We start from the raw sequence: 12,153 nt of genomic DNA, 5'->3' as shown, positions 1-12,153 counted from the left end.
AGCCCGGGTGCACACTGATCTCTGGGGCCACGCTGCAGCTCACAGCCCGCGTGCACAGTGATCTCTGGGGCCACGCTGCAGCTCACAGCCCGTGTGCACAGCGATCTCTGGGGCCACGCTGCAGCTCACAGCCCGCTTGCACAGTGATCTCTGGGGCCACGCTGCAGCTCACAGCCCAGGTGCACAGTGATCTCTGGGGCCACGCTGCAGCTCACAGCCCGGGTGCACAGTGATCTCTGGGGCCACGCTGCAGCTCACAGCCCGTGTGTACAGTGATCTCTGGGGCCACGCTGCAGCTCACAGCCTGTGTGCACAGTGATCTCTGGGGCCACGCCGCAGCTCACAGCCCGTGTGTACAGTGATCTCTGGGGCCACGCTGCAGCTCACAGCCCGTGTGCACAGTGATCTCTGGGGCCACGCCGCAGCTCACAGCCCGCATGCACAGTGATCTCTGGGGCCACGCTGCAGCTCACAGCCCGCATGTACAGTGATCTCTGGGGCCACGCTGCAGCTCACAGCCCGCATGTACAGTGATCTCTGGGGCCACACTGCAGCTCACAGCCCGGGTGCACAGTGATCTCTGGGGCCACACTGCAGCTCACAGCCCGGGTGCACAGTGATCTCTGGGGCCACACCGCAGCTCACAGCCCGCATGCACAGTGATCTCTGGGGCCATGCTGCAGCTCACAGCCCGCATGTACAGTGATCTCTGGGGCCACACTGCAGCTCACAGCCCGCATGTACAGTGATCTCTGGGGCCACACTGCAGCTCACAGCCCGGGTGTACAGTGATCTCTGGGGCCACGCTGCAGCTCACAGCCCGCTTGCACAGTGATCTCTGGGGCCACGCTGCAGCTCACAGCCCGCGTGCACAGTGATCTCTGGGGCCACACTGCAGCTCACAGCCCGCATGCACAGTGATCTCTGGGGCCACACTGCAGCTCACAGCCCGGGTGCACAGTGATCTCTGGGGCCACGCTGCAGCTCACAGCCCGCATGTACAGTGATCTCTGGGGCCATGCTGCAGCTCACAGCCCGGGTGCACAGTGATCTCTGGGGCCACGCTGCAGCTCACAGCCCACATGCACAGTGATCTCTGGGGCCACGCTGCAGCTCACAGCCCGCATGTACAGTGATCTCTGGGGCCACGCCGCAGCTCACAGCCCGCATGCACAGTGATCTCTGGGGCCACGCTGCAGCTCACAGCCCGCATGTACAGTGATCTCTGGGGCCACGCCGCAGCTCACAGCCCGCATGCACAGTGATCTCTGGGGCCACGCTGCAGCTCACAGCCCGCATGCACAGTGATCTCTGGGCCACGCTGCAGCTCACAGCCCGCATGCACAGTGATCTCTGGGGCCACGCTGCAGCTCACAGCCCGCATGTACAGTGATCTCTGGGGCCACGCTGCAGCTCACAGCCCGCATGCACAGTGATCTCTGGGGCCACGCTGCAGCTCACAGCCCGGGTGCACAGTGATCTCTGGGGCCACGCTGCAGCTCACAGCCCGGGTGTACAGTGATCTCTGGGGCCACGCTGCAGCTCACAGCCCGTGTGCACAGTGATCTCTGGGGCCACGCTGCAGCTCACAGCCCAGGTGCACAGTGATCTCTGGGGCCACACTGCAGCTCACAGCCCGGGTGCACACTGATCTCTGGGGCCACGCTGCAGCTCACAGCCCGCGTGCACAGTGATCTCTGGGGCCACGCTGCAGCTCACAGCCCGTGTGCACAGCGATCTCTGGGGCCACGCTGCAGCTCACAGCCCGCTTGCACAGTGATCTCTGGGGCCACGCTGCAGCTCACAGCCCAGGTGCACAGTGATCTCTGGGGCCACGCTGCAGCTCACAGCCCGGGTGCACAGTGATCTCTGGGGCCACGCTGCAGCTCACAGCCCGTGTGTACAGTGATCTCTGGGGCCACGCTGCAGCTCACAGCCTGTGTGCACAGTGATCTCTGGGGCCACGCCGCAGCTCACAGCCCGTGTGTACAGTGATCTCTGGGGCCACGCTGCAGCTCACAGCCCGTGTGCACAGTGATCTCTGGGGCCACGCCGCAGCTCACAGCCCGCATGCACAGTGATCTCTGGGGCCACGCTGCAGCTCACAGCCCGCATGTACAGTGATCTCTGGGGCCACGCTGCAGCTCACAGCCCGCATGTACAGTGATCTCTGGGGCCACACTGCAGCTCACAGCCCGGGTGCACAGTGATCTCTGGGGCCACACTGCAGCTCACAGCCCGGGTGCACAGTGATCTCTGGGGCCACGCCGCAGCTCACAGCCCGCATGCACAGTGATCTCTGGGGCCATGCTGCAGCTTACAGCCCGCATGTACAGTGATCTCTGGGGCCACACTGCAGCTCACAGCCCGCATGTACAGTGATCTCTGGGGCCACACTGCAGCTCACAGCCCGGGTGTACAGTGATCTCTGGGGCCACGCTGCAGCTCACAGCCCGCTTGCACAGTGATCTCTGGGGCCACGCTGCAGCTCACAGCCCGCGTGCACAGTGATCTCTGGGGCCACACTGCAGCTCACAGCCCGCATGCACAGTGATCTCTGGGGCCACACTGCAGCTCACAGCCCGGGTGCACAGTGATCTCTGGGGCCACGCTGCAGCTCACAGCCCGCATGTACAGTGATCTCTGGGGCCACGCTGCAGCTCACAGCCCGGGTGCACAGTGATCTCTGGGGCCACGCTGCAGCTCACAGCCCACATGCACAGTGATCTCTGGGGCCACGCTGCAGCTCACAGCCCGCATGTACAGTGATCTCTGGGGCCACGCCGCAGCTCACAGCCCGCATGCACAGTGATCTCTGGGGCCACGCTGCAGCTCACAGCCCGCATGTACAGTGATCTCTGGGGCCACGCCGCAGCTCACAGCCCGCATGCACAGTGATCTCTGGGGCCACGCTGCAGCTCACAGCCCGCATGCACAGTGATCTCTGGGGCCACGCTGCAGCTCACAGCCCGCATGCACAGTGATCTCTGGGGCCACGCTGCAGCTCACAGCCCGCATGTACAGTGATCTCTGGGGCCACGCCGCAGCTCACAGCCCGCATGCACAGTGATCTCGGGGGCCACGCTGCAGCTCACAGCCCGCATGCACAGTGATCTCTGGGGCCACGCTGCAGCTCACAGCCCGCATGCACAGTGATCTCTGGGGCCACGCCGCAGCTCACAGCCCGCATGCACAGTGATCTCTGGGGCCACGCTGCAGCTCACAGCCCGCATGCACAGTGATCTCTGGGGCCACGCTGCAGCTCACAGCCCGCATGCACAGTGATCTCTGGGGCCACGCTGCAGCTCACAGCCCGCATGTACAGTGATCTCTGGGGCCACGCTGCAGCTCACAGCCCGCATGCACAGTGATCTCTGGGGCCACGCTGCAGCTCACAGCCCGCATGCACAGTGATCTCTGGGGCCACGCTGCAGTTCACAGCCCGCATGCACAGTGATCTCTGGGGCCACGCTGCAGCTCACAGCCCGCATGTACAGATATCTCTTGGGCCACGCTGCAGCTCACAGCCCGCATGTACAGATATCTCTGGGGCCACGCTTAACTATGGGGGGGGGGCACAATGAGGGTGTGATGGCTGGCTAGTGGGGCCCATTTGGGTGATCAAAATCAATGTTTGTATGATAATAGAAGTTTGTAAGATATTTTTCGCCTAACTCAGGTGATAAAATTGAGGCTAACTAGTTCAGCAATGATAGGAGCCAAATGTAAACATCACAAACAGAACTCAGAGGCTTTTGAGTAGAGCAGATTGTACAAATGATGGAAGAAAAGTTACCTACAGATGTACTTGGCTAGTTTGTTGGCATGCTTTAATCCTTACTTGCTAGCAAGCTGCTCCTGTGCAGACAGATCACAGACAAATCATTCCAGATCACTACTCTACGAGAGAGAGAGAGAGAAAGAGAGAGAGAGACGATGAAACGATAACGATTTTGCGTGCAACCGCGAATGTTTGCGCGAAATCGATTTCGTTTTTGCGCAAATAAAAATAGAGTTTGCGCGCAAAATCGTTATTGTTTCGGGCGAAAAATCGCGAGCGCACACAATGCGAAAATTCGCGCCAAAACGGCCGTGCTAACAGTTAGCACTCTTTTGTGAATCAAGCCCATTGAGTGTGGGTGAAGACATTCTTTAAGACACATACCTTTTGCTTGTTTTGGGGGCTTGGCTGAGACAGGCAGGGGTGTGGTCTGAAGGAAGAAAAAAAAACATCCTTAGCATTGGTGAAATTTCATGTTGATCAAAATAGCTTATCAACCCAAATTCAGTTCAGTACCAGCCTATTTGTAAACACTATAACGTTGTAGATGCAGCCCTGATTAGAGGAACCTCAAAGGACATCGGAGGTGAAGATAAACGGATGAGAAAATCAATTGTATCCATCCTCCTTCTCCTAAAAATGACTTTAAGATATCCCAGTTTTATTTTATATTATTTTATTTTATATTTGAATTTAGTTTTTGAGTTTTTACTGTTTCATTGTTTCTGCTTAAAGACACCTTCATTGAAGTATGCCAGAGCTCAAATATATTAACAACCTAAAGACTGTGTCACACCAATGGGCGTGATCGCGGCGGCAGCTCCAGGACTGCCTAACGTCAATTAGCATCAAGTCCTGGGACCAGCTATTGCAGGAGATCCCGCACGCATCTCCGCTTGGTAGGCTCCGCCTTCAGTCTCCCAGCGGCAATCGCCGTCTTTTTACTTAGTACATCGCTGTAATCTGTGTCACACGACTGTCCCCCTGGGGCACAAGAGAGCAATCGGCTCTCATAGGCCGAAGCCTATTACAGCCGATCGCTATGATTGGCTGGCGGGGGATGGGAGGGAGGCAGAGGGAGAAAAAAAAACAAAAAAACGTAACTGTATAAAAAAAACCAATATACAATAAATATTTGTAAAAAAAAATAAAATAAATAAACTGGGGGGGGGGAAATCAGACCCCACCAACAGAAAGCTCTGTTGGTGGGGAGAAAGAGGGGGGGGGGGGGGAATCACTAGTATGCTGTGTTGTGCGGCCCTGCAGCTTGGCCTTAAAGCTGCAGTGGCCTATTTTGAAAAAAATAGCCTGGTCTTTAGGGGAGTTTAGCACTGTGGTCCTCAAGTGGTTAATTATTGACCCCCTTTTTTATCCTCTTTCCTCCAGGAAGCTATTTACTGACAGGAAAGTGTTTTATAGTTGGAATTTCTTATCAGTGAGGGTCACACTGTAGTCACTTCCTGTCTGAGTCAGGACGAGTCAGCCACTTACATACCTGATATTTAACTCTTTCAGGCAGAGAAAGAAAAAAAGGAACACAGCCTAGTTATTTGTGTGCTAGGCACTGTACATACACATGTCTATCTCATCATGTCACTTCGGGTATCCTTTAAGTCAGGTGTGTCTAAGATTAAAGCACATCTGAACTGAGAGTGTTATGAAGGCTGCCATATTATTATCATTATTATTTATATAGCGCCAACATCTTCCGTAGCGCTGTACAGAGTACAAAACAAATTATTGTAGAGCATAGACACAGTGCATGAGACGTTCAAAACTCTGTACAAACAGCACATTCAGCAATCCAATGCTGTATGTTTTTTCTCTTGTAAACAATGCAGATTGCCTGGCTATCCTGCTGATTCTCTGCCTCTTATACAGTTAGCCACAGACCCTGAACAAGCATGCAGACAAGATGTTTGACTTACAGGGAACCTAAAGCAATCGGTATATGAAGGCGGCCATATTTATTTCCTATTAAACAATGCACATGTAGTGGTGGGCAGAAATTGCGCCTGTGCATAACTAGGCATCGTAATTCGCAATTGCGCATCGCATTGCGAAATTTGCAGATTCTGCACAGAAATAATTGCTAACCGTAATTACGCCTGTGCAATTTTTGCGTAACATCGGACGCAAATGTTTTTACATGTATAAATGGATTTTTTGCATTGATTATTTAAATTATAGCCATGCGCGTGCAGTATACTGGCTGAGGCAATTTTTTTTCGCATACAAACGTATTTTTTTGCATTGAATATGTAAACGAACAGCCGCACATGTGTAGCACACTGGTGAATAGACGCACAAATGTTTACACATTGAATGCAAATTATGCGTGATTGCATAATTAGGATTCACTACAGAATGTAGTAAGCTGTACGTTACGTAATAGCAATTACGTAATACATAACTTGAAACATTACATGAAATGTTGTGAAATCTTAATTGACCCATTACGGGCACCACTATGCACATTACCTGGCTGTCCTGCTTATCCTCTGCCACTAACCCTGAACAAGCATGAAGATAAGATGTATGACTTATAGGAAACCTGAAGCAATAGGTATATGGAGGCTAGCCCAGAACATGCATGCAGCAGATCAGGTGCTCTGACTGAAAGGGAACCTTAACTGAGAAGGATATGGCTTTTTCCTTTTAAAATAATGCCAGTTGCCTGACTCTCCTGCTGATCCTGTGTCTCTAATACTTTTAGCCACAGCCCCCGAACAAGCATGCAGCAGATCAGGTGCTCTGACTGAAGTCAGACTGGATTAGCTGCATGCTTGTTTCAGGTGTGTGATCAAAATACTACTGCATTCAAAAAGCAGCAGGACTGCCAAGCACCTGGTATTGTTTAAAAGGAAACATCCATATCCCTCTCAGTTAAAGGGGAACTGAAGTAAGAGGTATACGGAGGCTGCCATATTTATTTCCTTTTAATCAATACCAATTACCTGGCAGCCCTGCTGGTCTATTTCTCTGCAGTAGTATGTGAATAACACCGGAAACAAGCATGCAGCTAGTCTTGTCAGATCTGACTTTATAGTCTGAAACACCTGATCTGCTGCATGCTTGTTCAGGGGCTATGGCTAATATGAGGCAGAGGATCAGCAGGAGGGCCTGGCAACTGGTATTGCTTAAAAGGAAATAAACATGGCAGTCTCCATATACCTCTTTTTTCAGTTCCCCTTTCACAGGAAATACATATGGCATCCTCCATATCCCTTTCGCTTCAAGTGTGCTATAAGAAGAACTGTAGTGAGAGCTATGTGGAGGCTGCCAAATGCATTTCTTTTTAAGCAATATTAGTTCCCCGGCTATCCTGCTGATCTTTTGCCTCTAATGCTTTTAGGCATAGCCCCTGAACAAGCATGCAACAGATCAGGTGTGTCTGACATAATTGTCAGAACTTACAAGATTAGCTGCATGCTTGTTTCAGGTGTGTGATTCAGACACTACTGCAACCAAATAAATCAACAAGGCTGCCAGGCAACTGGTATTGTTTAACAGAAAATACATATGGCAGCCTCCATGTCACTCTCACTTCAGATTCCCTTTAAAGGGGAACTGAAGAGAGAGGTATACGGAGGCTGCCATATTTATTTCCTTTTAAGCAATACCAGTTGCCTGGCAGCCCTGCTGATCCTCTGCCTCTAATACTATTAGCCATAGCCCCTGAACAAGCATGCAGCAGATCAGGTGTTTCAGACTTTAAAGTCAGATCTGACAAGACTAGCTGCAGGCTTGTTTCTGGTGTTATTCAGATACTACTGCAGAGAAATAGACCAGCAGGGCTGCCAGGCAACTGGTATTGATTAAAAGGAAATAAATATGGCAGCCTCCGTGTACCTCTTACTTCAGTTGCCCTTTAAGCTTTGTAGTGTTGAAAGTGGCAAGCTCCTCTGTAGACTGTTTACAGTTGTGTCACTTCCTAGAATCTCTGGCTCTGCTCCTTTCCTGTTCAGCACTCAGCAGGTTTGCAGCACTGCCAACATCTCCCAAACACGGCCGTGTGCTCCTACCTCCTCCTCAGTGCCCTCCTCACAGCAGCAGCAGCAGAGGGGCATGCTTCCACACAGGGCCCGGGGACCGGATAATACCACGGATCAGATAGAGGGACGCCGAGAATCACAGGACAATAGATAAGCAGATCACAAGACTGCACAAAGTGACGTGACGAGGGTGTGACACACAGAGAGGTCAAACCAGTTCCTTCCTGATTCCCATTACTAGCTGTTTGGCCTCCCTGAGTCTGAGTGAGGGGTCAGCAAGGGAAACAAGTGCAATACACATCTGACACATTTCCCAGAGTGCACCTGGGCAGCAGTGATGAGCAAATATCAGGGCAAATATACAGATCACAGGGCTGGTGCACACCAGAGCGTTTTTTTAAATGCTTGCAGGGGGAAAACCGCTTGGCTAATGAAAGTGAATGGGCTGGTGCACACCAGAGCGGCTCATTTTTCCCACAAACGCAAACTCGGGGGCTGCAGCATTTTTTAGATTTCTGAGCCGTTTCTGCCTCAATGTTAAGTATAGGAAAGTGGAAAACCGAAGGCTATGGATTTTACCTTTTAAAATAATACCAGTTGCCTGACTCTCCTGCTGATCCTGTGTCTCTAATACTTTCAGCCACAGCCCCTGAACAAGCATGCAGCAGATCAGGTGCTCTGACTGAAGTCAGACTGGATTAGCTGCATGCTTGTTTCAGGTGTGTGATTCAGACACTACTGCAGCCAAAGAGATCAGCGGGACAGCCAGGCAACTGGTACGGTTTTAAAAAGAAACATCCAAATCCCTCTTAGGCCTAGTGCACACCAGAGCGGTTTGGCAGCATTTTGCGATCCGCTTGCGGCTGCGGATACGCTTGGGCAATGTATTTCAATGGGCTGGTGCACACCAGAGCGGGAGGCGTTTTGCAGAAACGCATACTCCCGGGCTGCTGCAGATTTTGGATTGCGGAGGCGTTTCTGCCTCCAATGTAAAGTATACGAGGAGGACCAGAAGGACCAGCGTTGCACCTGCGATTTACAGTAAGCGTTCTGCAGACGCTGGTAGTGTTGCATAATATGCAGACTGGCTGCCAATAATGAAAGTCTATAGTGACGCATATGCATTGCGGTTTTGATTAAAGATCTCTGATGTATTTCCGCTTCCTGTTGTCTTCCTATTGATTTGCATATATGTAAATATAAAACACATTATTATTATGTATTAGCAAACCGCAAACGCAATTGAACGCACGCAAAATGCTTAAAAAATGCATCTGCGTGGAAAAAAAACACAAAAAGCAAACGCACCAGCCTCCATTGCTGTTCACACTCATTATTATGTTTTCGTATTGCAACTGACCACTGTGAACCTAGCCAAAAGCCTGGTATACACTTTCAGTTATGATTGACCAATCAATGACCAGTGTTACCACCTCCATGTAGTAAGAGGGTTTAGCTACACAATCTGCTCTTAGGCCTGGTGCACACCAAAAACCGCTAGCAGATCCGCAAAATGCTATCGGTTTTTGAAGCGTATTTTCCTATTATTATGGAGCGTTTTGCGTTTTTGTGTAGCAGATTACAGATATTGTTACAGTAAAGCTGTTACTGAACAACTTCTGTAACAAAAACGCCTGGAAAACCGCTCTGATCTGGCATTTTATGAAGCGTTTTGCGTTTTTCCTATACTTTACATTGGAGGCAGAAACGCCTCCGCAATCCAAAAAATGCCTCACCCCGGGAGTATGCGTTTCAGCTAAAACCGACCCGCTCCGGTGTGCACCAGCCCATTGAAATACATTACACAAGCGTTTTCTCAGCCGCAAGCGTTCCTAAAAACGCGACCAAAACCGTTCGGTGTGCACTAGGCCTGAGGCTGCATTTCCACTTGTGCGGAATCGCCGGGAAATCACCGCAGACGAAATTGCATGCGGGTGCGATTTTGCATGCGTTTTTCCCGCGATTTTGCATGCGATTTCGCATAGGGTAGTAGGTGGGCGATTTTAACCATGTCACTGCCTGTGTAAATTAACATCACCTCCTATGCGAAATCGCATGCGAAATCGCAGGGAAAAACTCATGCCAAAATTGCATGCGATTTCCCTATTAGATACATGCCTCGATTCATAAAAATGTGTTCGGTGAAGTAAATCAGTGCGGGGAAACTCCGCGCTCGGTATTTCAGCCTTCTGGGTGGTCATTCATAAAATGTTGCTAGTTGCGATAGCAGAGCGGAGATTTCCCGCTGTAGGCAGGTGGTAAGCTGTCGGTAGGCTTGCAGAAACACAGGAGCTGGCCGAGTTCCTCAGTGCGCTGCTCTCTCTGCTGCTGCTTGGGAGGTCTATCCCATTGACTTACATGTACTCCGCACGCTTATCGCTACATCAGAGGAAGTGGTATTTCCTGTTTGCATACCGCTTGCTCTAATTTTTATGAATGGACATTTGGTTACATTTCTGCCTAGAATCGCCGCACAAGGCGGTGATTTATCGCTCTGCTCCGGAATGTCAGCGTCTCATGCGGAAAAAGCCTTTATGAATACAGATTTTGCTGTGTGGTCGGTAAAGTGAGCCGTTTTCAGCATTTCCGCATTATTATCATTATGGTGAATGGGATCAGATATGCGCTATACCAAAAATACATGCAGCAGTGTGATAGCAAATCACACTGCTATGCAGTGTGCATATTCTGAACGTCAGAAGTGCTCGCTATGCGATTTTGATGTTCTTGCTGATCGCATACTATGCGCGCTGATGAAAAGCGCAAGACAGCGCATATAGTGTGAACGAGGCCTTATAGTAGCTAGTTATTGTCAGTGAGGCACCACATGCTGAACGTTGGCAGTTTTTAAAATACAGAAAATCGTAATGCTTCGCAGTTGCAATTCCTGTTCCCATAGGAATACATGACTTGCGGTTTTCTGTGCGATTTCACATTGCGTAAAATCACCTGCAAATCCCCCAAGTGTGACCTCTGAATCAGTTTATCACACCGGCAGAAGAATTAGTGTTTTGGGGGGCCAATCTACCCCATTCAAACACTGCACTGTTACCATGGTTGCAGCAAGGCATCATCTTGTGACTCTTTTGGCTCGGAGAAGCTGGCTGCCAATCCACCCCATACAAACACTGCACTGTTACCATGGTTGCAAGGCATCATCTTGTGACTCTTTTGGCTCGGAGAAGCTGGCTGCCAATCTACCCCATTCAAACACTGCACTGTTACCATGGTTGCAGCAAGGCATCATCTTGTGACTCTTTTGGCTCGGAGAAGCTGGCTGCCAATCTACCCCATTCAAACACTGCACTGTTACCATGGTTGCAGCAAGGCATCATCTTGTGACTCTTTTGGCTCGGAGAAGCTGGCTGCCAATCCACCCCATACAAACACTGCACTGTTACCATGGTTGCAAGGCATCATCTTGTGACTCTTTTGGCTCGGAGAAGCTGGCTGCCAATCCACCCCATACAAACACTGCACTGTTACCATGGTTGCAAGGCATCATCTTGTGACTCTTTTGGCTCGGAGAAGCTGGCTGCCAATCTACCCCATTCAAACACTGCACTGTTACCATGGTTGCAGCAAGGCATCATCTTGTGACTCTTTTGGCTCGGAGAAGCTGGCTGCCAATCCACCCCATACAAACACTGCACTGTTACCATGGTTGCAAGGCATCATCTTGTGACTCTTTTGGCTCGGAGAAGCTGGCTGCCAATCTACCCCATTCAAACACTGCACTGTTACCATGGTTGCAGCAAGGCATCATCTTGTGACTCTTTTGGCTCGGAGAAGCTGACTGCCAATCCACCCCATACAAACACTGCACTGTTGCCATGGTTGCAAGGCATCATCATTTGGCACATTGAAGCTGCTGGCTGCCAATCCACCCCATACAAACACTGCACTGTTGCCATGGTTGCAAGGCATCATCATTTGGCACATTGAAGCTGCTGGCTGCCAATCCACCCCATACAAACACTGCACTGTTGCCATGGTTGCAAGGCATCATCATTTGGCACATTGCAGCTGCTGGCTGCCAATCCACCCCATACAAACACTGCACTGTTGCCATGGTTGCAAGGTATCATCATTTGGCACATTGAAGCTGCTGGCTGCCAATCCACCCCATACAAACACTGCACTGTTGCCATGGTTGCAAGGTATCATTTTTTGACTCATTTGGCACATTGAAGCTGGCTGCAGATACAAATTAAAAATGATTTTTAGCACCATTAGATTACAAACTATGACATCACTCTATTCTGAATCCCGGCAGCAGATTCCCTGCACAGCCAGTTTAAAGTCTTATTGAATGTCCACAGAAAGGGGTGTGTCTGGTGCCCAGCGACCGGCATCCTGATTAGAGGCGTTTGTGCA

At 50.8% G+C, this 12,153-nt stretch overlaps 1 protein-coding gene across 1 annotated transcript in view; it reads right to left on the bottom strand.

The window, feature by feature from the left end:
• The window catches only part of LOC137542484 (uncharacterized), a 42,991-nt gene extending 35,022 nt beyond the window's left edge, over nucleotides 1-7,969 (bottom strand). The window contains exons 1-2 of the mRNA XM_068264441.1: nucleotides 7,807-7,969; nucleotides 4,166-4,211 (exon numbers count right to left, since the gene is read on the bottom strand). Coding sequence (XP_068120542.1) covers nucleotides 4,166-4,211; nucleotides 7,807-7,851 — 91 coding nt within the window. The 5' untranslated portion in view covers nucleotides 7,852-7,969. The remainder of the gene's footprint in view (nucleotides 1-4,165; nucleotides 4,212-7,806) is intronic.
• Between the last annotated feature and the right edge of the window lie 4,184 nt (nucleotides 7,970-12,153).

This window comes from Hyperolius riggenbachi, chromosome 12 (genome assembly GCF_040937935.1).
Source record: "Hyperolius riggenbachi isolate aHypRig1 chromosome 12, aHypRig1.pri, whole genome shotgun sequence".
NCBI lineage: Eukaryota > Metazoa > Chordata > Amphibia > Anura > Hyperoliidae > Hyperolius > Hyperolius riggenbachi.
Note: the sequence above shows the minus strand (reverse complement) of the source record. Positions and strands in the feature narration are given on the sequence as shown.